This window comes from Eretmochelys imbricata, chromosome 7 (assembly GCF_965152235.1).
Source record: "Eretmochelys imbricata isolate rEreImb1 chromosome 7, rEreImb1.hap1, whole genome shotgun sequence".
Lineage (NCBI taxonomy): Eukaryota > Metazoa > Chordata > Testudines > Cheloniidae > Eretmochelys > Eretmochelys imbricata.
In genome coordinates this window covers 126151312-126179163 of record NC_135578.1, presented here as the reverse complement: position 1 = coordinate 126179163, position 27852 = coordinate 126151312, and the positions used below count along the sequence as shown (strand labels likewise).

The following is a 27852-nucleotide window of genomic DNA, read 5'->3' as shown; positions in this document are numbered from 1 at the left end:
TAGAAAACATGACCTATGTGGGAAGACTGAAAAAATTGGGTTTGTTCAGTCTGGAGAAAAGAAGACTGACGGGGGACAACAACAACAGTTTTAAAGTATACAGAAGGTTGTTAAAAGGAGGAGGGAGAAAAATTGTTCTCTTTAACCTGTGAGGATAGGACAAGAAAGAGTGGGCTTAAATTTCAGCAAAGGCGTTTAGATTGTATATTAGAAAAAAAACAAAAACAAAAAAACTAGCTGCCTGTGAGGGTAGTTAAGCACTGGAACAAATTGCCTAGGGAGATTATGGAATCTCCATCATTGGAGATTTTTAAGAGCAGGTTAGACCCTAACACTTGTCAGGGATGGTCTAGATAATACTTAGTCCTGCCTTGAGTGCATGGGACTGGACTAGAAGATCTCTCGAGGTCCTTCCAATCCTACATTTCTATGATTCTATGGCCATTCATCAGCCTGATGACCCCATTTTGTGTTTGTGAAAGATGTTGAACCTGTCAGCTTTGTCTCCTTGGAGCAGCTCCTTTCCCTTACATAAATGGTTAGGACAGAGTAAGGTAAATTACTAGGCTACTGTATCCAGTTCTGGACTCTACACTTTAAAAAAGGGTATGGAAAAACTGGAAAGAGATCAGAAGAGAGCTACACCAATGATTAGAGATCTAGAAAGCCTGTCTTGCAGTGAAAGATTTAGGAAACAACCTATTCAGCTTATCCAAGAAAAGCTTAAGAGAGGATTTGACCTTGGTCTCTTAGTAATTCCATGGTAGATTTCTGATGGTAGAGGACTCAAATATAGCAGCCAAAGGCACAACATGATCCACTGTCTGGAAGGAGAATTTCAGGCTATAAGTCAAGTACAACTCTTTAACACCAAGAGTAATTAGCAAATGGAACAACCAACTAGGGTCATCGTGGATTTTAAATGAAGATTGGATCTCTTTCTAAGAGATACACTGTAGCTCAACTGTAAAGTATGGATTTGATGCAGGAATTACTGGATAAAATTCTTTGGTCTGTGTTACCCAGGAGGTCAGATAAAATAATCGTATTGGACACTTTAGCCTTCAAATCTATGACATAACTGAGTTTAGAGGTAGAGGCATATATTCCCCCACCAGGAATTTAAAGTTTAAATTAATAATTGCTCACATATCAATTATTATTAGAAACATCTCTACTTTCCAAATGGAGTACAGTAACTCCTCACTTAACGTTGTAATTATGTTCCTGAAAAATGCTACTTTAAGTGAAACAATGTTAAGCGAATCCAATTTCCCCATACGATTTAATGTAAGGTGGGGGGAGGTTAGGTTCCAGGGAAATTTTTTTCACCCGATAAAAGACACTATCTATACACACACTAGACAGATAGATACACACACATATGCATGCACTATAAGTTTTAAACAAACAATTTAATACTATACACAGCAATGATGATTGTGAAGCTTGGTTGAGGTGGTGGAGTCAGACGGCGGGATATTTCCCAGGGAATGCCTTACTGCTAAAAGATGAACTAGCACTCGGCGGAGCCCTCAAGGATTAACACATTGTTGTTAATGTAGCCTCAAACTCTCCAAGGCAGCAGGAATGGAGGGAGGAGAGAGAGCATGGCAGAGAGAAAGAGAGAGACACACTCACACACCCAGTGTGTGTTTGTGTGTGGGGTGGGGGGGCAGGGAGACAGAGAGAGACAGACACACACACACACGCACTGCCCCTTTAAGCTCGCTGACCGCACTCTAAGTACACTGGCTTTTAAAGTAGATCAGCAAGTTGAGACAGCAGCTGCTGCCAGTGAGCTCCCTCTGTCCTCTGTGGAGGTGGGGTACGGGAGTGGGGGGAGGATGACACCCTGACTTTAGCACCCTTCTTCCCCCCCCCCCAACACACACAGCAAGCAGGAGGCTCCGGGGAGCAGCTCCAAGGCGGAGGGCAGGAGCAGCACACGGCAGTGGGGGGAGGGACACCCGAACTGCCTGGCAATTGATAGCCTGCTGGGCGGCTGCCGCACAGGGAACTTAGGGGAGCTGACGGGGAGCTGCCGGCCCACCCTGGTTCCAAGCCCCCACCAGCTCGCTCCAACGGGCTGCTCTTTCTGCAACCAGTGAACAAAGCAGGCGGCTGCCAAACAACGTTATAAGGGAGCACTGCGCAACTTTAAACAAACATGTCCTCTAACTGGTCAGCAATGTAACAATGAAACAACGTTAACCGGGACAACGTTAAGTGAGGAGTTATTGTATTTAAATTAGTAACCCCAAAGTTATTAGCAAGTGTGTGCACACCTTTCACTCTAGCATGTTAAAAAACAGCCTGGCTGGGTCTTAAAATAATTTTTTCTACTTATACTTTAAGCTTAGAAATATCAGGAACATCTAATCTGATCTTCCCTGGGTTTGCTGCAGGACTTGAAGAACCCCTCAAAAGAAGTAAACAAAGCTCTGTGGGGGCACTGACTCTTTAACAGTCTTTTTTTATCCCAAATATTTGTAGAGGGGTTGAGTTAAGTAACTATTATAGAAAAAACTGAAGGAAAATCCATTTCCCACCTTGGTCAGATTTCACTTCCATAGCAATTCAATATTACATCACTGCCCATAACATTCCCCAGGGTAGGCCAAATTTGCATTTCTAATGTAATAAGCAAACAAAGTTATAAGGGGAACCCCAAAAACTTTTATACCAGATCATAACAAGAAAATCCACTTAGACTCCCTAAGGGAGTCGATAGGCAGGATCTCCAGGGAGGCTACTATGAGGGGGAAAGGAGTCCAGGAGAGCTGACTGTATTTTAAAGAAGCCTTATTGAGGGCACAGGAACAAACCATTCTGATGTGCAGAAAGAATAGCAAATATGACAAACAACCAGCTTGTCTTAACAGTGAAATCTTCGGTGAGCTTAAACTCAAAAAGGAATCTTACAAGAAGTGGAAATTTGGACAGATGACTAGGGAGGAGTATAAAAATATTGCTAGAGCATGCAGGGGTATAATCAGGAAGGCCAAGGCACAACTGGAGTTGCAAGCTAGCAAGGGATGTGAAGGGTAACAGGAAGGGTTTCTACAGGTATGTTAGCAACAAGAAAAAGGTCAGGGAAAGGGTGGGACCCTTAATGAATGGGGGAGGCAACCTAGTGACAGATGATGTGGAAAAAACTGAAGTACTCAATGCTTTTTTTGCCTCAGTCTTCACAGACAAGGTCTGCTCCCATACTGCTGTCCTGGGCAACACAGTATGGGGAGGAGGTGAGCAGCCCTCAGTGGTGAAAGAACAGGTTAAGGACTATTTAGAAAAGCTGGACACGCACAAGTCCATGGGTCCAGATCTAATGCATCCGAGGGTGCTGAGGGAATTGGCTGATGTGATTGCAGAGCCATTGTCCATTATTTTTGAAAATTTGTGGCGATTAGGGGAGGTCCCGGATGATTGGAAAAGGCAAATATAGTGCCCACCTTTTTAAAAAGGGAAGAAAGAGAAGCCAGGGAACTACAGCCTCACTTCAGTCCCTGGCAAAATGATGGAGCAGGTGCTCAAGGAATCCATTTTGAAGCACTTGCAGGAGAGGAAGGTGATCAGGAAGTCAACATGGATTCACCAAGGGCTTGATTTACCAAACCAGCCCAAAACAGCCTCTGTATCACCTCCCTGGGCACTCAGATGTCCAAACAACGCAGTCCCTTAAAGTGCCCAGCCTCAGGTCTCCGTCCAGACAGACGTCAGATATGATGATGGTTACAGAAAATATAGATCACATCCACCACTTTCCCCATATCCACAGAGCCTGTTATCTCATCATAGAAGGCAATCCGGTTGGTCAGGCATGACTTGCCCTTGGCTTCTCCCTCTGTCCGGAGAGTGAACAACCCACAGAACAACAAAACAAATCCTTCCCCCTGAGATTTGGAAGTATCTTCTTTCTTCATTGGTCCTTCTGGTCAGGTGCCAACTAGGTTATTTGAACTGCTTAACCCTTTACAGGTAGGGCAATCCAGTACAGCTGCCAAAGAGGGATTTTATGCTACTGAATGGGCTGGCATACATAAAGGTTGCCACCCTTCCCGCTATATTCATGACAGAGCCAAAGCACTAGAAACAGAGCACCAAAGCCATTGACACTGAGGAAGCTCTAGGTGCAGCTTAAAACACCAGCACCAAGAAATACCAGGAGCTTCAATGTCCATTGTTTCTCCCTCAGTTTAGACAAGAGGTCCCCAAACTGCAGAGCATGCCCCCCTACAGGGAATGCAGAGGAACATTTAGGAGGGAGTGCGTGGCTGGGACCCGGGCCAGCCTCTACAGGGGGGGCAGGGAATGAGCTCCACCCAGCTCTACTCCTGGCCCTGGCTGCTGTTCCCACACCTGCTCCTAGCCTCGGCCCCCTTACTCCTGTTCATGTCTTTCTCCCCTGCCCCCCACATCCCTGGAGCCGCAGCCCCACTCCTGGCCCCGGAGGGAGGGGCACTGACAGGGATAAGAGGGGGCGTGACCTTGAAAAGTTTGGGGACTACTGGTTTATAGGAGGAATGATGCAAAAAGATAATGTTTTGAGCATTCTATGGGACTGCCACAAGGGCTCTATACAGAGGTCACTGTGGCATTCAGTACAGAAATGGACATCTGCCACCTCACAGCCAGACTTACCAATAATAGCCATGAGCTGAAGGGCACCTACACAGTGGATTAACACAACCCTCAGTGTTGAAGCTAATGAAACAGTGCATATCAGTCAAATCCTACACACTGAGTTGGCCCCTGGCATGGATCCTGATTACGACCTGCTGATTCGACAGAACCAAACCAGGACCTAAGTGCAGAATTCTTTAGCATATTGGTGCTAGCAGATGGCATCCTTTAAAGATGAAGCTTAGGCAGCTTCCCAGTGCTATACAAGTGGTTAGTAAGAGGCTTTGCACATGTAGGGTATGTCAACAGTAAAAATGCTACTGCAGCACAGCTGCACCGCTGTAGCACTTAAGATTAGACATCACCTACACTGACAGGAGGGGTTCTCCCATCGGCATAGGTAACCCACCTCCTTGAGAGGTGGCAGCTAGCACCACAGAAGAATTCTTCCATTGACCTAGTGCTGTGTACACTGAGGGTTAGGTCAGCACAGCTACGTCTCTCAGGCACGTGGATTTTTCACACCCCCGAGAGATGCAGTTATGTCTATGTAAGTTCCCAGTGTAATGCCCGGGAATGTGCCCCTTTCTGAGGCAGAACAGACACAGAGTAAGGTTATGTCTACACTACAGCTTCTGGTGGCATAAGTTATGTCACTCAGGGGTATGAATAAACCACCCCCCTGAGCAACATAAAAGTTATGCCAGGTATAACCACTCATTCGCACAGCGCTATGTTGGCGGGAGAGCTGCTTCTGCTGCTTGCAGGGGTGGTGTTTGTATGTTGACAGGAGAGCTCTCTCGGGCCGGCATAGAGGGTCTTCACCACACACACTGCAGTGGCACAGCTGTATAAGTACAGCTGCACCGCTACTGCATTGTACGTACAGACATGGCCAATGTGGTGTCATCACATTGAGATGCACACTTGAAGCTGCTGGAATGCTATTTGTAGCTATTACAGCAAAAAGTAAGTTGTGAAGAGCTATGTATTTGTTTTAGTTCTTCAGATGCTGAGATACAACTATTATAACAAAAAAGCACATACAAAAACTCCAAGAAATATATAAACATACAACTACAGTGTCTACATATGGGGCTTCCATCTGTATCACTGGAAGTTCTGTATGGGGGGCGGGGAAATAGCACAAAATTTGCACTAAATACAAACTTCTGTACCGATCACAGAATCATAGAAACATAGGGCTAGAGGGGACCTTGTGAGACCATGCATGCCATCCCCCATGCCTGATGCAGACCCAAGTAAACCTACCCATCCCTGACAGGTTGTTCGTCCAACAAGTTGTTAAACTCCACCGATGGGGATTCCACAACCTCCCTTGGTAACCTATTCCAGTACTTAACTATCCCTTATAGTTAGAAAGCTTTTCCCTAATGTCTAATTTAAATCACTCTTGCTGCATATTAAGACAATCACTTCTTGTCCTATCAGTGGACATGGAGAACAATTGATCCCCGTCCTCTTTAAAACAGCCCTCAACACATCCAAAGACTTATCAGGTCGCCTCTCAGTCTACTTAAGACTAAACATGCCCAGATTTTTTAACCTTTCCTCAGAGTCAGGTTTTTTAAAACTTCTGGAATTTTTGTTGCTCTCCTTTGGACCTGTCTCCAATTTGCCCAAATCTTCCTTAACGCGTGGCAACCAAAATTGGATAATACTCCTCTTGGGGCCTCATCAGTGCCAAGCAGAGTGGAACTATTACCTCCTGTGGCTCACACACAACACTCATGTTAATAAGCCCCAGAACGATATTAGCTTTTTATATGAACAAAAAGTCCCTACATAGAAGGGCTTGCAACCTGAGAAAACAAGTGACATGAGGAGGAGGAATGTACATTCAATTAGGCACAATTCTTGAATACATTTGCAATTTATTAAGAAGTGGAAACAACTCTCCCATCTGCCTATTAACCCATCACAAACTGGCTGATTTCTTCTGAACAATGCAGAAGTAGGTCCTGAGGAGAAATCTGATGGAGAGGGTAGTATACCAATAAAATCCAGTTTAAGGGAACCCCTCACAAGACAAAGTGCTTTGGAAATTAAGAATTGAATGCTGGTTCACTCACCACCCCACCAATCAGAATATTTTTCCTTTTGTTGCCTGCGACAGCATGGGACTGCACTCAATGACCCAAGAGGTCACTTCCACTCCTATGTTACCAAAGGACATCTCAAACAAAAAAGTTTTATTTCCCCTCATCATGTACCTGTGGGAGGCAGTCAGGGCGGGATTCGAAGATCACCAGCAGGACCCCAATAGGCACAGTCACCTGTTCCAGCTCTAAGTCTTTTGCGATTCGTGTTCTGCGAATGACACGGCCTACACTCTCCTGTGAGGATGCTGCGATCTGACGAAGTCCTATGGCCAAGCTATTCAGCTTTGATGTAGACAGACTCAGTCGCTTCATCAAAGGAAGTGCCAATCTCCCTGAAATAAGAGACGATTAAGTTATGCTGGGGATACTTAACAGCTGCTTGAGACTAGATATCAGGACTCCATCCACCTCCTTACATCTGCCTAAGAAACGATACAAGCATTTTCCACTCAAAAAGATATGCCCTGAGATGAGCTATACAGGCCACCAGCTTCAGCAAAACTACCTGAATCAGACAAGTAGAACCATTCACATCACCTCATGCATGTTTAACTTGAGCCACATCAGCAGAAAAGCTGACTAGTCAGACACTATCCCCTTTCAATGAGGTATACCTGCTGATCTTCAACTTAAGAGCAGCCATATTGGGTCCGACCAATGATCCATCTAGCCCAGTATCCTGTCCTCTGACAATGGCCAATGCCAGGTGTTCCAGAGGGAATGAACAGAACAGGCAATCATCAAGTGATCACTCCCTGCTTCTGGCAGTCAGAAGCTAGGGACACCCAGAACATGGGGTTGCATTCCTGACCATCTTGGGTAATAGCCATTGATGGATCTATCCTCCATGAACCTATCTAATTCTTTTTTGAACAGTAATAGTTTTGACCACATTCCTGGCAATGAATTCCACAGGTTGACTGCGCACTAGGGGAAAAAGTACTTACTTTTCTTTGTTTGAATCCTGCTGCCTGTTAATTTCATTAGGAGATCTCAGGTTCCTGTATTATTTGAAGGGGCAAATAACAGTTTCTTATTCAAGTTCTCCAAGCTATTCATGATTTTATAGACCTCTGTCATATCCCCTCTTAGTCGTCTCTTTTCCAAGCTGAACTGTCCCAGTCTTTTTAACCTCTCCTCCTAGGGCAGCTGTTCCATATCCCTTAATCATTTTTGTTGCCCTTCTCTGTAGCTTTTCCATTTCTAATGCATCTTTTTTGAGATGGTGTGACCAAAACTGCATGGAGGAGTCAAGATGTGGGCATAACATGAATTTATATAGTGGCATTATGATATTTACGGTCTTATTATCTATCCCTTTCCTAATGGTGCCTAACATTCGGGTAGCTTTTTTGACAGCACATTGAGCAGATGTTTGCAGACAACTATCCACAATGATGCTAAGATCTCTTTCTTGAATGGAAACAGCTAATTTATATCTCATCGTTTTGTACATATACTTTGGTTTATGTTTTCCAATGTGCATTACTTTGCATTAGGGCTATCAAGTGATAATAGAATACCATTTATTTAAATATTTTTGGATGTTTTTGACATTTTCAAATGTATTGATTTCAGTTACAACACAGAATATAAAGTTTACAGTGCTCAGTTTATATTTTATCACAGATATTTCCACTGTAAAAAGAAAGTGTTTTTCAATTCACCTAATACAAGCACTGTAGTGCAATCTCTTTATTATGAAAGTTGAACTTACAAATGTACAGTTATGTACAAAAAATAACTGCACTCAAAAATAAAATAATGTAAACCTTTAGAGCCTGCAAGTCCACTTAGTTCTACTTCTTGTTCAGCCAATCACTCAGGGTATGTCTACACTATGAAATTAGGTCGAATTTACAGAAGTCGGTTTTTTAGAAATCATTGTTATATATTCGAGTGTGTGTCTCCCCACAGAAAATGCTCTAAGTGCATTAAGTGTAGTAACTAGGTGGAGTGCTTCCACAGTACCGAGGCAAGCGTCGACTTCCGGAGTGTTGCACTGTGGGTAGCTATCCCACAGTTCCCGCAGTCTCCGGAATTCTGGGTTGAGATCCCAATGCCTGATGGGGCTAAAACATTGTCGTGGGTGGTTCTGTGTACATATTGTCAGGCCCCCGTTCCCTCCCTCCCTCCATGAAAGCAGCAGACGACAATTGTTTCGCGCCTTTTTTCTTGAGTTACCTGTGCAGACGCCATACCACGGCAAGCATGGAGCCCACTCAGGTAACTGTCACCGTATGTCTCCTGGGTGCTGGCAGACGTGGTACTTCATTGCTACACAGCAGCAGCAACCCCTTGCCTCGTGGCAGCAGACGGTACAGTAGGACTGGTAGCTGCCCTCGTCATGTCCGAGGTGCTCCTGGCCGAGGATGATTTAACGTCCGAGGAGCGCCCGGGCAGACATGGGTGCAGGGACTACATTAGAAGTGACTTGACCAGGTCATTCTCTTTAGTCCTGCAGTCAGTCCTATTGAACCATCTTATGGTGAGCAGGCAGGCAATACGGATTGCTAGCAGTCCTATTGTACCATCTTCTGCAGGGCAGGCAAGAGATGAGGATGGCTTGCAGTCCTTCTGCACCGTCTGCTGCCAGCCAAAGATGTAAAAGATAGATAGAGTGGATCAAAACAAGAAATAGACCAGATTTTGTTTTGTACTCATTTGCTCCCCCCCATCTGGGGGACTCATTCCTCTAGGTCACACTGCAGTCACTCACAGAGAAGGTGAAGCAAGGTAAATCTAGCCATGTATCAATCAGAGGCCAGACCAACCTGCTTGTTCCAATAAGAACAATTACTTAGGTACACCATTTCTCATTGGAACCCTCCGTGAAGTCCTGCTTGAAATACTCCTTAATGTAAAGCCACCCCCTTTGTTGATTTTAATTCCCTGTAAGCCAACCCTGTAAGCCATGTCGTCAGTCACCCCTCCCTCCGTCAGAGCAACGGCAGACAATCGTTCCACGCCTTTTTTCTGTCCGGACGCCATACCAAGGCAAGCATGGAGGCCGCTCAGCTCACTTTGGCAATTAGGAGCACATAAACACCACGCACATTATCCAGCAGTATATGCAGCACCAGAACCTGGCAGGGCGATACCAGGCGAGGAGGCAACGTCAGTGCGGTCACGTGAGTGATCAGGACATGGACACAGATTTCTCTGAAAGCATGGGTCCTGACAATGCATGCATCATGGTGCTAATGGAGCAGGTTCATGTGGTGGAACGCCGATTCTGGGCTCGGGAAACAAGCACAGACTGGTGGGACTGCATAGTGTTGCAGGTCTGGGACGATTCCTAGGGGCTGCGAAACTTTCGTATGCGTAAGGGCACTTTCATGGAACTTTGTGACTTGCTTTCCCCTGCCCTGAAGCGCAGGAATACCAAGATGAGAGCAGCCCTCACAGTTTAGAATCATAGAATATCAGGGTTGGAAGGGACCCCTGTAGGTCATCTAGTCCAACCCCCTGCTCGAAGCAGGACCAGTTCCCAGTTAAATCATCCCAGCCAGGGCTTTGTCAAGCCTGACCTTAAAAACTTCCAAGGAAGGAGATTCCACCACCTCCCTAGGCAACGCATTCCAGTGTTTCACCACCCTCTTAGTGAAAAAGTTTTTCCTAATATCCAATCTAAACCTCCCCCACTGCAACTTGAGACCATTACTCCTCGTTCTGTCATCTGCTACCATTGAGAACAGTCTAGAGCCATCCTCTTTGGAACCCCCTTTCAGGTAGTTGAAAGCAGCTATCAAATCCCCTCTCATTCTTCTCTTCTGCAGGCTAAACAATCCCAGCTCCCTCAGCCTCTCCTCATAAGTCATGTGTTCTAGACCCCTAATCATTTTTGTTGCCCTTCGCTGGACTCTCTCCAATTTATCCACATCCTTCTTGTAGTGTGGGGCCCAAAACTGGACACAGTACTCCAGATGAGGCCTCACCAATGTCGAATAGACGGGGACGATCACGTCCCTCGATCTGCTCGCTATGCCCCTACTTATACATCCCAAAATGCCATTGGCCTTCTTGGCAACAAGGGCACACTGCTGACTCATATCCAGCTTCTCGTCCACTGTCACCCCTAGGTCCTTTTCCGCAGAACTGCTGCCTAGCCATTCGGTCCCTAGTCTGTAGCGGTGCATTGGATTCTTCCATCCTAAGTGCAGGACCCTGCACTTATCCTTATTGAACCTCATCAGATTTCTTTTGGCCCAATCCTCCAATTTGTCTAGGTCCTTCTGTATCCTATCCCTCCCCTCCAGCGTATCTACCACTCCTCCCAGTTTAGTATCGTCCGCAAATTTGCTGAGAGAGTGCAATCCACACCATCCTCCAGATCATTTATGAAGATATTGAACAAAACCGGCCCCAGGACCGACCCCTGGGGCACTCCACTTGACACCGGCTGCCAACTAGACATGGAGCCATTGATCACTACCCGTTGAGCCCGACAATCTAGCCAGCTTTCTACCCACCCTATAGTGCATTCATCCAGCCCATACTTCCTTAACTTGCTGACAAGAATACTGTGGGAGACCGTGTCAAAAGCTTTGCTAAAGTCAAGAAACAATACATCCACTGCTTTCCCTTCATCCACAGAACCAGTAATCTCATGATAAAAGGCGATTAGATTAGTCAGGCATGACCTTCCCTTGGTGAATCCATGCTGGCTGTTCCTGATCACTTTCCTCTCATGCAAGTACTTCAAGATTGATTCAAGATTGATTCAAGATTGATAGAAGCGAGTGGCGATAGCCCTGTGGAAGCTTGGAATGCCAGACAGCTACCGGTCAGTTGGGAATCAACTTGGAGTGAGCAAATCTACTGTGGGGGCTGCTGTGATGCAAGTAGGCCACGCAATCAAAGATCTGCTGATATCATAGAATCATAGAATATCAGGGTTGGAAGGGACCCCTGTAGGTCATCTAGTCCAACCCCCTGCTCGAAGCAGGACCAATTCCCAGTTAAATCATCCCAGCCAGGGCTTTGTCAAGCCTGACCTTAAAAACTTCTAAGGAAGGAGATTCTACCACCTCCCTAGGTAACACATTCCAGTGTTTCACCACCCTCTTAGTGAAAAAGTTTTTCCTAATATCCAATCTAAACCTCCCCCACTGCAACTTGAGACCATTACTCCTCGTTCTGTCATCTGCTACCATTGAGAACAGTCTAGAGCCATCCTCTTTGGAACCCCCTTTCAGGTAGTTGAAAGCAGCTATCAAATCCCCCCTCATTCTTCTCTTCTGCAGGCTAAACAATCCCAGTTCCCTCAGCCTCTCCTCATAAGTCATGTGTTCTAGACCCCTAATCATTTTTGTTGCCCTTCGCTGGACTCTCTCCAATTTATCCACATCCTTCTTGTAGTGTGGGGCCCAAAACTGGACACAGTACTCCAGATGAGGCCTCACCAATGTCTAATAGAGGGGAACGATCACGTCCCTCGATCTGCTCGCTATGCCCCTACTTATACATCCCAAAATGCCATTGGTCTTCTTGGCAACAAGGGCACACTGCTGACTCATATCCAGCTTCTCGTCCACTGTCACCCCTAGGTCCTTTTCCGCAGAACTGCTGCCCAGCCATTCGGTCCCTAGTCTGTAGCGGTGCATTGGATTCTTCCGTCCTAAGTGCAGGACCCTGCACTTATCCTTATTGAACCTCATCAGATTTCTTTTGGCCCAATCCTCCAATTTGTCTAGGTCCTTCTGTATCCTATCCCTCCCCTCCAGCGTATCTACCACTCCTCCCAGTTTAGTATCATCCGCAAATTTGCTGAGAGTGCAATCCACACCATCCTCCAGATCATTTATGAAGATATTGAACAAAACCGGCCCCAGGACTGACCCTTGGGGCACTCCACTTGATACCGGCTGCCAACTAGACATGGAGCCATTGATCACTACCCGTTGAGCCCGACAATCTAGCCAGCTTTCTACCCACCTTATAGTACATTCATCTAGCCCATACTTCCTTAACTTGCTGACAAGAATACTGTGGGAGACCGTGTCAAAAGCTTTGCTAAAGTCAAGAAACAATACATCCACTGCTTTCCCTTCATCCACAGAACCAGTAATCTCATGATAAAAGGCGATTAGATTAGTCAGGCATGACCTTCCCTTGGTGAATCCATGCTGGCTGTTCCTGATCACTTTCCTCTCATGCAAGTACTTCAAGATTGATTCTTTGAGGACCTGCTCCATGATTTTTCCAGGGACTGAGGTGAGGCTGACTGGCCTGTAGTTCCCAGGATCTTCCTTCTTCACTTTTTTAAAGATTGGCACTACATTAGCCTTTTTCCAGTCATCCGGGACTTCCCCGGTTCGCCACGAGTTTTCAAAGATAATGGCCAATGGCTCTGCAATCACAGCCGCCAATTCCTTCAGCACTCTCGGATGCAACTCGTCCGGCCCCATGGACTTGTGCACGTCCAGCTTTTCTAAATAGTCCCTAACCACCTCTATCTCCACAGAGGGTTGGCCATCTCTTCCCCATTTTGTGATGCCCAGCGCAGCAGTCTGGGAGCTGACCTTGTTAGTGAAAACAGAGGCAAAAAAAGCATTGAGTACATTAGCTTTTTCCACATCCTCTGTCACTAGGTTGCCTCCCTCATTCAGTAAGGGGCCCACACTTTCCTTGGCTTTCTTCTTGTTGCCAACATACCTGAAAAAACCCTTCTTGTTACTCTTGACATCTCTCGCTAGCTGCAGCTCCAGGTGCGATTTGGCCCTCCTGATTTCATTCCTACATGCCCGAGCAATATTTTTATACTCTTCCCTGGTCATATGTCCAACCTTCCACTTCTTGTAAGCTTCTTTTTTATGTTTAAGATCCGCTAGGATTTCACCATTAAGCCAAGCTGGTCGCCTGCCATATTTACTATTCTTTCGACTCATTGGGATGGTTTGTCCCTGTAACCTCAACAGGGATTCCTTGAAATACAGCCAGCTCTCCTGGACTCCTTTCCCCTTCAAGTTAGTATCAAGGGTAGTGACCCTGGGAAATGTGCAGGTCATAGTGGATGGCTTTGCTGCAATGGGATTCCCTAACTGTGGTGGGGCCATAGACGGAACCCATATCTATCTTGGCATCGGAGCACCAAGCCGGCGAGTACATAAACCGCAAGGGGTACTTTTCAATAGTGCTGCAAGCTCTGGTGGATCACAAGGGACGTTTCACCAACATCAACGTGGGATGGCCAGAAAAGGTACATGACGCTCGCATCTTCAAGAACTCTGGTCTGTTTCAAAAGCTGCAGGAAGGGACTTTATTCCCAGACCAGAAAATAACTGTTGGGGATGTTGAAATGCCTACCGTTATCCTTGGGGACCCAGCCTACCCCTTAGTGCCATGGCTCATGAAGCCGTACACAGGCAGCCTGGACAGTAGTCAGGAGCTGTTCAACTACAGGCTGAGCAAGTGCAGAATGGTGGTAGAATGTGCATTTGGATGTTTAAAGGCGCGCTGGCGCAGTTTACTGACTCGCTTAGACCTCAGCGAAACCAATATTCCCAATGGCATCCGATGAAGTGAGCTGTAGCTCACGAAAGCTTATGCTCAAATAAATTGGTTAGTCTCTAAGGTGCCACAAGTACTCCTTTTCTTTTTGCAAATACAGACTAACACGGCTGTTACTCTGAAAACTGTTATTACTGTTTGCTGTGCGCTCCACAATATCTGTGAGAGTAAGGGGGAGACGTTCATGGCGGGGTGGGAGGTTGAGGCAAATCGCCTGGCTGCTGGTTACGCGCAGCCAGACACCAGGGCGGTTAGAAGAGCACAGGAGGGCACGGTATGCATCAGAGAAGCTTTGAAAACCAGTTTCATGACTGGCCAGGCTACAGTATGAAAGTTCTGTTTGTTTCTCCTTGATGAAACCCCCTGCCCCTTGGTTCACTCTACTTCCCTGTAAGCTAACCACCCGCCTCTCCTCCCTTCTATCACCGCTTGCAGAGGCAATAAAGTCATTGTTGCTTCACATTCATGCATTCTTTATTCATTCATCACACAAATAGGGGGATGACTACCAAGGTAGCCCAGGAGGGGTGGTGGAGGAAGGAAGGAAAATGCCACACAGCACTTTAAAAGTTTACAACTTTAAAATTTATTGAATGCCAGCCTTCTGTTTTTTGGGCAATCCTCTGTGGTGGAGTGGCTGGTTGGCCGGAGGCCCCCCCACTGCATTCTTGGCGTCTGGGTGAGGAGGCTATGGAACTTGGAGAGGAGGGTGGTTGGTTACACAGGGGCTGTAGCGGCAGTCTGTGCTCCAGCTGCCTTTGCTGCAGCTCAGCCATACACTGGAGCATATTGGTTTGATCCTCCAGCAGCCTCAGCATTGAATCCTGCCTCCTCTCATCATGCTGCCACCACATTTGAGCTTCAGCCCGCCACTTACTCTCTTCAGCCCGCCACTTACTCTCTTCAGCCCTCAGTATGCATCTGATGATGTGAGCTGTAGCTCACGAAAGCTTATGCTCAAATAAATTGGTTAGTCTCTAAGGTGCCACAAGTACTCCTTTTCTCTTCAGCCCGCCACCTCTCCTCCCAGTCATTTTGTGCTTTCCTGTACTCTGACATTATTTGCCTCCACGTGTTCGTCTGTGCTCTGTCAGTGTGGGAGGACAGCATGAGCTCAGAGAACATTTCATCACGAGTGCTTTTTTTTTCTTTCTAATCTTCACTAGCCACTGGGAAGGAGAAGATACTGTGATCATTGAAACACATGCAGCTGGTGGAGAAAAAAAAAAAAGGGACAGCGGTATTTAAAAAGACACATTTTATAAAACAATGGCTACACTCTTTCAGGGTAAATCTTGCTGTTAACATTACATACATAGCACATGTGCTTTCGTTACAAGGTCGCATTTTGCCTCCCCCCACCGCGTGGCTACCCCCTCCCTGTGGCTAACAGCGGGGAACATTTCTGTTCAGCCACAGGCAAACAGCCCAGCAGGAATGGGCACCTCTGAGTGTCCCCTGAAGAAAAGCACCCTATTTCAACCAGGTGACCATGAATGATATCTCACTCTCCTGAGGATAACACAGAGAGATAAAGAACGGATGTTGTTTGAACACCAGCAAACATACACTGCAATGCTTTGTTGTACAATGATTCCCGAGTATGTGCTATTGGCCTGGAGAGGTAAAGTGTCCTACCATGGAGGACGCAATAAGGCTGCCCTCCCCAGAAACCTTTTGCAAAGGCTTTGGGAGTACATCCAGGAGAACCGCGAATGCCAGGGCAAATTAATCCTTTCACATGCTTGCTTTTAAACCATGTATAGTATTTTAAAAGGTACACTCACCGGAGGTCCCTTCTCTGCCTGCCGGGTCCAGGAGGCAGCCTTCGGTGGTTTCAGGGGGTACTGGCTCCAGGTCCAGGGTGAGAAACAGTTTCTGGCTGTCGGGAAAATCAGTTTCTCCACTTGCTTGCTGTGAGCTATCTACAGCCTCCTCCTCCTCATCATCATCTTCTTCGTCCCCAAAACCTGCTTCCGTGTTGCCTCCATCTCCATTGAAGGAGTCAAACAACACGGCTGGGGTAAGTGGTGGCTGAACCCCTTAAAATGGCATGCAGCTCATCATAGAAGCGGCACGTTTGGGGATCTGACCTGGAGCGGCTGTTCGCCTCTCTGGTTTTCTGGTAAGCTTGCCTCAGCTCCTTAAGTTTCACATGGCACTGCTTCGGGTCCCTGTTATGGCCTCTGTCCTTCATGCCCTGGGAGATTTTGACAAAGGTTTTGGCATTTCGAAAACTGGAACGGAGTTCTGATAGCACGGATTCCTCTCCCCCTACAGCGATCAGATCCCATACCTCCCGTTCAGTCCATGCTGGAGCTCTTTTGCGATTCTGGGACTCCAACACGGTCACCTCTGCTGATGAGCTCTGCATGGTCACCTGCAGCTTGCCATGCTGGCCAAACAGGAAATGAGAATCAAAAGTTCACGGTTCTTTTCCTGTCTACCTGGCCAGTGCATTTGAGTTGACAGTGCTGTCCAGAGCGGTCACAATGGAGCACTCTAGGATAGCTCCTGGAGGCCAATACCGTCGAATTGTGTCCACAGTACCCCAAATTTGACCCGGCAAGGCCGATTTAAGCACTAATCCACTTGTCAGGGGTGGAGTAAGGAAATCAATTTTAAGAGCCCTTTAAGTAGAAAAAAAAGGGCTTCATTGTGTGGACGGGTGCAGGTTTACATGGATTTAACGCTGCTAAATTTGACCTAAAGTCCTAGTGTAGACCAGGGCTCAGAAAAACAAGATTGTTTATATTTGCAGGAGATAATGCTGCCCGCTTCTTGTTTACAGTGTCACCTGAAAGTGAGAACAGGCACTCGCTCGAGATATTTATGTCTGTAGCCGGTGTCACGAGATATTTATGTGCCAGATGTGCTAAAGATTCACACCTTCAACCACCATTCCAGAGGACATGCTTCCATGCTGATGACAGGTTCTGCTTGATAATGATCCAAGGCAGTGCGGACCAACGCACGCTCATTTTTATTATCTGAGTCAGATGCTATCAGCAGAAGACTGATTATCTTTTTGGTGGTTCGGATTCTGTAGTTTCCACATCGGAGTGTTGCTCTTTTAAGACGTCTACCTTGGTGTTCTATTATTTAAGAGTGCGATTAAAACTGCAGTTAATCACGATTAATTTTTTTAATCGTGATTAATTTTTTGGAGTTAATCACGAGTTAACTGCCATTAATCAACAGCCCTACTTTGCATTTATCAATACCGTAATTCATCTACCATTTTGTTGCCCAGTCACCCAGTTTTGTGAGAGCCCTCTGTAACTCACTGCAGTCAGCTTTCAACTTAACTATCTTGAGTAATTTTGTATCATCTGCAAATGTTGCCATCTCCCTGTTTACCCATTTTCCATATCATTTATAAATAAGTTGAATAGCAGTGGTCATAGAATCATAGAATATTAGGGTTGGAAGAGACCTCAGGAGGTCATCTAGTCCAATCCCCTGCTCAAAGCAGGACCAAAACCAACTAAATCATCCCAGCCAAGGCTTTGTCAAGCCGGGCCTTAAAAACCTCTAAGGATGGAGATTCCACCACCTCCCTAGGTAACCCATTCCAGTGCTTTGCGACCCTCCTAGTGAAATAGTGTTTCCTAATATCCAGCCTAGACTCCCCCACTGCAACTTGAGATCTTTGCTTTTTGTTCCCACTACAGATCCCTGGGGAATACCACTACTTACCTCTCTCCGTGCTGAAAACTGAACATTTATTCTGACCCTTTGTTTTCTGTCTTTTAACTAGTTTCTGATCCAAGAGAGAACAGTCCCTCTTAATCCCATGATTCTTTACTTTGCTCTAGAGCCTTTGGTCAGGGACCCTGTCAAAGGCTTTCTGAAAGTTCAAGTACACTATATCTACAGTCAGGCCCACTCAAGGCTCGTTCCCCTCTAGTCAATATTGGTGAGGCCTCATCTGGAGTACTGTGTCCAGTTTTGGGCCCCACACTACAAGAAGGATGTGGAAAAATTGGAAAACATCCAGCGGAGGGCAACAAAAATGATTAGGGGACTGGAACACATGACTTATGAGGAGAGGCTGAGGGAACTGGAATTGTTTAGTCTGCGACAGAGAAGAATGAGGGGGGATTTGATAGCTGCTTTCAACTACCTGAAAGGGGGTTCCAAAGAGGGTGGATCTAGACTGTTCTCAGTGGTAGCAGATGACAGAACGAGGAGTAAAGGTCTCAAGTTGCAGTGGGGGAGGTTTAGGTTGGATATTAGGAAAAACTTTTTCACTAGGAGGGTGGTGAAACACTGGAATGCGTTACCTAGGGAGGTGGTGGAATCTCCTTCCTTGGAAGTTTTTAAGGTCAGGCTTGACAAAGCCCTGGCTAGGATGATTTAGTTGGGGATTGGTCCTGCTTTGAGCAGGGGGTTGGACTCCATGACCTCCTGAAGTCCCTTCCAACCCTGATAGTCTATTCTATGATTCTATGATACTGGATCCCCCTTATCCACGTTTGCTGACCTTCTCAAAGAATTCTGAGAGATTTGTGAGGCGAGATTTGTGAGGCATGATTTCCGTTTATAAAAGCTGTGCTGACTCTTCCCCAATAAATTATGTTCATAGATTCACAGGAGTGGAAGAGACCTCGAGAGGTCATCTAGTCCAGTCCTCTGCACTCAAGGCAGGACTAAGTATTATCTAGACCATCCCTGACAGATGTTTATCTAACCTGCTCTTTAAAATCTCTAATGATGGAGATTCCAGAACCTCTCTAAGCAATTTATTCCAGTTCTTAACCATCCTGACAGTTAGGAAGTTTTTCCCAATGTCCAACCTAAACCATACTTGCTGCAATTTAAGCCCATTGCTTCTTGTCCTATCCTCAGCGTTTTAAGGGAACAATTTTTCTCCCTCTTCCTTGTGACAGCCTTTTATGTACTTTAAAACGGTTATATCCCCCATCAGTCTTCTCTTCTCTAGACTAAACATACACAACTTTTTCAATCTTCCCTCACAGAGAATGTTTTCTAGATGTTAATAATTTTTGTTGCTCTTCTCTGGACTCTCTGTAATTCGTTCACACCTTTCCCGAAATGTGGCACCCAGAACTGGACACAATACTCCAATTGAGGCCTAATGAGCACAGAGTAGAGCGAAGAATTATTTCTCATGTCTTGCTTACAACACTCCTGCCATTAGATCCCAGAATGATGCTTGCTTTTTTTGCAACAATATTATACTGTTGACTCATATTTTGCTTGTGATCCACTATGACTCCCAGATCCCTTTCCACAGTACTCCTTTCTAGGCAGTCATTTCCCATTTTCTATGTGTGCAACTGATTATTCCTTAGTGTAGTACTTTCCATTAGTCCTTACTGAATTTCATCCTATTTACTTCAGACCATTCCTCCAGTTTTTCCAGATCATTTTGAATTTTAATCCTATCTTCCCAAAGCACTTGCAACCCCACCAGCTTGGTATTGTCTGCAGACTTTTAGATAATGGCATAGAGAGTATGCTTAATCATTGATTAAAATACTGAACCGAACCAGACCCAGAACTGATCCCTGCGGGACCCCACTCAATATGCCCTTCCAGCTTGACTGTGAACCACTGATAACTAGTCTCTAGGAATGGTTTTCCAACCAACCAGTTATGCACCCACCTTACAGTAGCTCCAGCTAGGTTGTATTTCCCTAGTTTATGAGGAGGTCATGCAAGACAGTATCAAAAGCCTCAGTAAAGCCAAGATATACCACATCTACCACTTCCCCCTAACCACAAGGCTTGTTACCCCGTCAAAGAAAGCTGTTTGGTTGGTTTGACATGATTTGTTTTTGACAAATCCATGCTGACTATTACTTATTACCTTATTATCTTCTAGGTGTTCACAAATTGCTTAATTATTTGCTCCATTATTTTTCCGAGTACTGAAATTAAGCTGACTGGTCTGTAATTCCCCGGGTTGTCCTTATTTCCCATTTTACAGATGGGCACTGTATTTGCCCTTTTCCAGCCCTCTGGAATCTCTCCCATGTTCCATAACTTTTCAAAGATAAATCGCTAATGGCTCAGATATCTCCTCAGTCAGCTCCTTGAATATTCTAGGATATATTTCATCAGGCCCTGGTGACTTGAAGACATCTAACTTGTCTAAGTAAATTTTAACTTGTTCTTTCCCTATTTTAGCCTCTGATCCTACCTCATTTTCACTGGCGTTCACTATGTTAGATGTCTAATTGTGACTACCTTTTTGGTGAAAACAGAAACAAAAACAGTAATTTAGCATTTCTGCCATTTCCATATTTTCTGTTGTTGTTTTTCCCCCCATCATTGAGTAATGGACCTACCCTGTCCTTGATCTTCCTCTTGATTCTAATGTATTTGTAGAATGTTTTCCTGTTACCCTTTATGTATCTAGCTAGTTTAATCTCTTTTTGTGCCTTGGCCTTTCTAATTCTTCCCCTACATACTTGTGTTATTTGTTTATATTCATCCTTTGTAATTTGACCTAGTTTTGTACTTTTTGTAGGACTCTTCATCTGTGTCTCTGATAATTCTTTTCTTTCCTACCGTTTCAACCAATTTGCATGGTATTGCAGTAGGCTTACTAGTCTATAATTGCCAGGATCGCCTTTGGAGCCCTTTTAAAAAAATTGGTATAATAGACTATCATAGAATCACATTAGCTATCCTCTAGTCAGGGTGGATTTGATTTAAATCATGATTTAATCATGGATTTCTACATAAAAATTAGAAATATTTATTTCTGCATATTTATACCTGCCTCTGGAAATTTCCACTACATGCATCTGAAAAAGTGGGTACTCACCCACGAAAACTTATGCTCCAATACATCTGTTAGTCTACAAGGTGCCACAGGACTCTTCGCCGCTTTTACAGATCCAGACTAACACGGCTACCCCTCTGATACTTGATACATAAAAGTGCATTCTTGTTGGTTGTTATAACCTTAATACGTATACTTCACAACTCAGAGATAGATGAGACCGTCTCTTTTACAGCCTGCTGCCATTACAGGTTTTTCCTTCTAGTGAGAGAATGGTATGGTAGATCTCAAATCAATTAAGACTACACTCAGAAAGACCTCAAGACTTCTGGAATATGCTGCTCAAACAGTTTCACTTTTGTTTCTACTGCCCGTCCCTCCTGTCTCACATTTATCTCCAGACTTCATCTCCTTGTCCAGATCTATTTTGCCCCCAATAGTCTCCTACTCATTGAACTTTTTGAAACGTTGCACTTTTAGAGAGAGGTAAGGGATTGACTCTGTGTACACAAACTTGAAGAGGGACAATAGGGTTGAGGTCTGTTATTTCTCACATCTATATATTATTTATTTCTTAATTTAAAAACATTTTTGCTGTTAACAAGCATGTTATCTCTGGAGACACAAATTCACAGTCTGAGAATTGCAAAACTAAGCATCTCTGATGGTATCTTCTAGACTTAACACTGAGTCCCACTGGGTAGATAGAAAGAGTAACCTAAATAATCTATACAGAAGTCCCTGTAACCCCATAAGATTGGGTCCCTAATCCATGAACTATTGGAACTCATTTACGAAACTTTTCTTAAACATTACATGAATATATTGTCTCATTCTATAGAATTAGAATTAGAATTTATAATCCCTATTCCCTGAGGAGATATGTTTGAGCTATAATGTATCTTAATTAAAACTATCTTCAGATAGGTTTTTTCCTCAAAAAGCATTTTATAAAAAAAAAAATCCAATTTAAATAAAAAAAATCCTATTTTTTTTTTATTTAAAAAAAATCATTGATTTTTATCCACCCTGCCTCTAGTCATCTGGGACAGAGGCTGATTTAATTGATAGGTTACATACCAGAGTCAGTAGTTCTGCAATTTTATATTTGAGTTTCCTTCAAAACTCTAGGGTGAATCCCATCTGGTCCTGATGACCTATGACTCTTTAATTTATCAATTTGTTCCAACACCTCCACTGTGGACACTTCAATATGAGACAGTTCCTCAGATCCTGCTTTGAGCTGAGGATTGGACTAGATGACCTCCTGAGGTCTCTTCCAACCCTAATCTTCTGTTTTTCTATGATCTGTCACCTAAACCAGTGTTTCTCAAACTGGGGTCCGCGGGCCGCCAGGTACTCCAGGGGGTCCACCGGCTCCACTGATCAATTCCTCCCCCTCCCGCCCAGTGCCGGCTGCACACCATGGAATAGCTGTTCAGCAGCATGTAGGAGGCGCTGGGAAGGAGGGGGAGGAGCAGGGGTGGGGCGTGCTTGGGGGAGGGAGTGGAAAGCGGTGGGGAAGAGGCGAGACGGATGGAGTGGGGGTGGGAAGAGGTGGGGTGGGGGCGGGGCTTTGGGGGAAGGGGTTGAGTGGGGGCGTGGACTGGAGTTGAGCAGGGGAGCTTGGGGGTCCGCAAAAAAGTTTAAATCAAAATGGGGATCCTCAGGTTGCTAAAGTTTGAGAACTGCTGATCTAAACAGAATAGCTCAGGTGTGGGAAGTTCCCTCACATCTTCTGCAGCAAAGACTGATGCAAAGAATTCATTTAGCTTCTCCACAATGGCCTTATCTTCCTTGAGTGCTCTTTTAGCACTGACTGTTTGGCAGGCTTCCTGCTTTTGATGTACTTAATTTTTTTCAGTCAGTTTTTCAGTCTTTGGCTAGCTGATCTTCAAATTCTTTTTTGGCCTGCCTAATTATACTTTTAAACTTGAGTTGCCAGAGTTTATGTTCCTTTCTATTTTCCTCAGGAGTATTTGATTTCAAATCTTAAAGGATGCCCTTGTCTCCAACCACTTCTTTTACTTTGTTGCTTAGCCACGATGGCTTGGGGGAGGGGGGGTGGGAAGAGAGGGGTCCTCTTACTATGTTTTTACTTACTGGAAATAGCCAGCACAAAAAAAAGCTACTTCCATAGGTTGGATAGATACCACTGAATTGAGGATCCTTCTGCCAAGGCTTAATCATCAGACACCCAGAGACTGAGCTTATGTTTTGTTAGAAATAAGAATACTGGATCAAGTAGCCACCTTGCTTCTTTTGCCTGTCAATTTTCTGCTCATGAACTGAATAACCAATCTCAAATCTCTTCTAAACAGGGCAATTCCTTTGGCCTTCTATGCCTTCTTGAGCATGTTCTGAATGTGATTCTTTCCATAGGGCAAGAAACAAAGATAACACACCTGTACCCAGAGTTCAAGATGGATCTTGCACATTCACACGAATGGGATGCACTGCACATTAGCTATCCTCCAGTCATCCGGTACAGAGGCCGATTTAAGTGATAGGTTACATACCAAAGTTAGTAGTTCTGCAATTTCATATTTGCATTTCTTTCACATCTCTTGGTGAATACCATCTGGTCCTGGTGACATACCACTGTTTAATTTATCTATTTGTTCCAAAAACCTCTTCTGCTGAAACCTCAATCTGGGATAGGTCAGATTTGGCACCTAAAAAGAATGGCTCAGGTGTGGGAATCTCCCTCATATCCTCTGCAGTGAAGACTGATGCAAAGAATTCATTTAGCTTCTCTGCAACGGCTTTGTCTTCCTTGAGTGCTGCTTTACCATCTTGATCACCCAGTGGCTCCACTGATTGTTTGGCAGGCTTTCTGCTTCTTTTATACAAAATTTTTTTTGCTGTTATGTGTGTATTTTGCTAGTTCCTCTTCAAATTCCTTTTTGGTCTGCCTAATTATACTTGTACACTTCACTTGCCAGAGTTTATTCTGCTTTCACCAGCCTGATCTGGATCCACTGCACAACTAGGGAACTCTCAACATCCCTCCTTCAGGGGCATCCCTTCCCTGAAGCACTGCTCTTCTTCTGAGCTCTCTACTCTTTGGACTCAGGACTCCAAGTTCTGAGCTCCCTATCTGTCTCTGGATTCTGAACTTTCCCACTCATTTATAACTCCCTAGGGCAGCCTGTGCTCCTCGTTACATTAAACTGGAGCACACATGGACTTGGAGCAGGAGAGCTGGACCCAATTTCATTTAAGTGGCCATTGCCCCTGTTACAAAACACCATAAAGAAACAAAACCAGGCACAAGCCCATTTCCCCCCTTTGCAGGTCACTCTGAACATCCTTTGAAAAGAACACAGGAGTAAGTTGTCACATTGTGCATCATCCCCCACCCAAAATGCCCTCCAAGACTTTTCAATGCATTAATCTGATATACCAGAATTAAGTTTATGATACAAGCAGCCTGAATACAATAGACACTTCCTTGTTAAGAAGTGGATGTCTCTCTTTTTGGAACACATCATCAATCACACGCAGCTTGACCACAAGAGGAGACAAAGTACTCTCCCCGACAGGGGCAGAACATACTGTTTTAACAAACCCAGAAAGAGACCAGAGTAGTCACTGCAATGAAACACGAGGTGCTCACTACATGCATTTCCACAGCCAGACTCTCTCTCCTGACAACCTGGAGCACTAAACAGTTTTTATCATGTACTGTTCAGTGTGTTACAAGCCCTCTGTCTGATCCAGAGGACATGAATCTTCTACAACTCCCTGCTGGGGGACCTTGTCCTTTAGCCCAAGCTATAGGGACCCATGGTTTCAGCTCTCAAGATCCCAGGCTTGACCCTCTGTGACAACCAAGATGACAGTCATTACACTATGAAAGTTAGTTCCCAAATCCCTCAATCCCTGAATCAGAGTTCCCATCCCACTTTTCTCCTTCTGTTCAAACCCACATAGATGCATGACATCTACATATATTTAAGCTTACTAGCTCCATTAATACATTACCTTTACTTTCAGCCTCTTCCAAGTCCTTTTTATTGGCCAATAGAATTTCTTCTCTTTGGTCAGTTAACAGGTCAGCTAGATGATAGATAATCTCTGCTCTCTGCAGACAGAAAATAAATCCTGTATGGTTACATAGAAGCCAAATGACTCAGGCTCGTGGTCTCCCCAACCCCCACTTCTTATTTAATACCTCTGGACTCTTTCTTCTCTGGCTCCTGCACTTGGCCTCCAGCGAGCTGTAGCTCACGAAAGCTTATGCTCAAATAAATTGGTTAGCCACAAGTACTCCTTTTCTTTCAGCATACCTCAGACAGCTACCTGTTCATAGTTTACCCCTTGCTACTGGTTGGAGTACACAGTTCAGCCTGCAGTTCTGGCTTCTGGCCTTTCCTGTATTTTGCCTGGCAGGTCTCTGCTTTCCTGCCTAACCAACAACAAGATGCCCCCTGCCTCTGTGTCAGCAGCTGCCTTGCTCTACATCAGTGGTTCTCAAAGCCGGTCCGCCGCTTCTTCAGGGAAAGGCCCTGGCAGGCCAGACCAGTTTGTTTACCTGCCGTGTCCGCAGGTTCAGCCGATCACAGCTTCCACTGACTGCGGGAGCTACGGGAAGGGCGGCCAGCACGTCCCTTGACCCACGCCACTTCCCGCAGACCCCATTGGCCTGGAGCGGTGAACCGCGGCCAAGGGGAGCCGCGATCGGCCAAACCTGCGGACGCAGCAGGTAAACAAACCGGTCCAGCCCACCAGGGGCTTTCCCTGAACAAGCGGCGGACTGGCTTTGAGAACCACTGCTCTACATAGTGCCTCCCTCTACCCAACCCAGCTGCAATGCAGTGGTAAACTGAATGGTAGATCGCATGCAGCTGCTCCCTTTTGGGCGGTTTAAGTATCCTCTCACTAAGAGCAATTGGGGCAGTTCACTCCAATAATTCTTCTGTGGCATCCTCTACATGCCAATACCTGCATTTAAAATGATTAGATCCATATAAACCTGATGGTTCAAATGTACAAAATTTCCTAATTACATTTCAGTAGACCACATCCTTCTTCACCCCTCCCTCTCATGCGGTATGTTACAATCTAAATGACAGACTGACAGACAGGTGAGAACATGAGCTCTTTGGAGCAGGAACCCGTCTTAGGTATTTATTGTGAAACATGCAGTGTAACTGTAAGTTCTAATACATAAATGAAGCCACACTGGCATATTACCTGTTCAGGCTGTAGCGCCGCTAGGGCCCTGCCTCCAGCTCGAGCCATTTCACCTTGCTGCTCTACCGTAGGGCCTGAAAACCACAAGAGTTTGTGCAGTTCACATCATCCATGCCCCAAGCTCAGAGCATGTTAAAGTCAAACACACCCCTCACACACAAACCCAAACAGATGAGAAAGTAACAATGGTCAAAACCCTCCTATCTTACCCCACAACGCATGAGAAAGTAAACACGTGGCTCACATGTATTCAGGTAAAAATGCACATTCAGGAAGCAAATTTATGTTCTGATGCAAAGAAGTTACATCAGGAACGAACACACACACACACAAACTTGAGGATCCATAAGCAAAAATGAAAAGGCGGAAAATTATTTCTAAGTAAATCCAGTACCATAAGATGCTATAAAACCTGTAAACAAAATCCACAATTGAAAATAATCCAAAAGCAGATAGTCTAGTCTTCCCAATCTATTACAGTGTCCCAACCCAGCAACCCACTTGCTCAGAGCCTACAAGTTTCTAACATTATAAATAATTTCATTTCTCAACCTACCCAGATAATATCTCTCACACCCAAAAGCACCTCCTTTCTTCACTTATGCCAAGTCTCTATCATTCCTAATTAGATGTAACAAAGCAGAGTGTTGACTGGGGGTTGGTGCAAAGGAGACCATCAGGGCTCCTGGAATCTATTCTATGATTCTATGAATATCAAGTAGGATTGGAAGACTATATTACCTCTCTATACAGCATTGGCGAGACTACTATTCAAATAATGGGCCCAGTTCTGGTGTCCATATTGCAGAAGTTTCAGAGAAGAGCTCCCAAAATGAATCATGCTCTGGAAAACATGTTTTAAGATGAGAAACTTGAGGGGCTCAGTCTATTTAGCTAATTGACGAGAAGGTGAAAAGGCAATTTAAATCATGGTCTATTAGTTAAATAGGGAGGGCTCCTATCCAGAAGATTAATCTAGCAGCCAAAGGCAAAACATGCTGCAATGGCTGGAAGTTGAAGTAAGTAAAGTTCAAAATGGAAATAAGACAAAGTTTTAAATGGTAAGGATAACTGTTGGAACAGATCACCAAGGAATACGACAAGTTCACCACCACCTGAAGTCCCTTAAATCAAAGCTGAATGTCTTTCTAAAAGATATGTTCTAGTTCAGCCACACATAGGCTAATCACTAGGTGAAGGTATATGGTCTGTAGTCTGCAGAAGGTCAGACTAAATGATCATAATGGTCACACATGCAAGAGACCAGGGAACCAGAACTGCCTTGGCCATTTGGGCGCAATTAAAATGACTTGTGCTTGGTCCTATCTAATCTTTTGTGGGACTTGAGAAAGCAGAGCGCTAGGAGGAAAGGCACAGTTCAAATGGACTGTCCAAGGGAGTAGGAGACCATCACCTCTTGAGGACTGGCCCTGAGCTCCTGTTTGATTGGGAGTTGAACAGGTAACAAGTAGGTGTTCCCTACTGAGCGAAGATACTGTTCACCACTGAGCTGTGTTGCTCCCACTCGCAGTTAGTAGCAAATTGACTGCTGAAGTTGTCTGCCAAAGAGTTCTGGGTTCCTGTGATATATGTCAGTTTCATAAACTGACCATTTCTATACTCAGGGGAATGGAT

The 27852-nt window shown here is 45.0% G+C and overlaps 1 protein-coding gene across 4 annotated transcripts in view; it reads right to left on the bottom strand.

Annotated features, from left to right (window-relative positions):
• The window catches only part of ALDH18A1 (aldehyde dehydrogenase 18 family member A1), a 124384-nt gene that overhangs the window by 18897 nt on the left and 77635 nt on the right, over positions 1-27852 (bottom strand). For all 4 annotated transcript variants that reach the window (XM_077823400.1, XM_077823399.1, XM_077823402.1 and 1 more), the window contains exons 10-12: positions 26218-26291; positions 25006-25105; positions 6861-7081 (exon numbers count right to left, since the gene is read on the bottom strand). In XM_077823400.1, coding sequence (XP_077679526.1) covers positions 6861-7081; positions 25006-25105; positions 26218-26291 — 395 coding nt within the window. The remainder of the gene's footprint in view (positions 1-6860; positions 7082-25005; positions 25106-26217; positions 26292-27852) is intronic.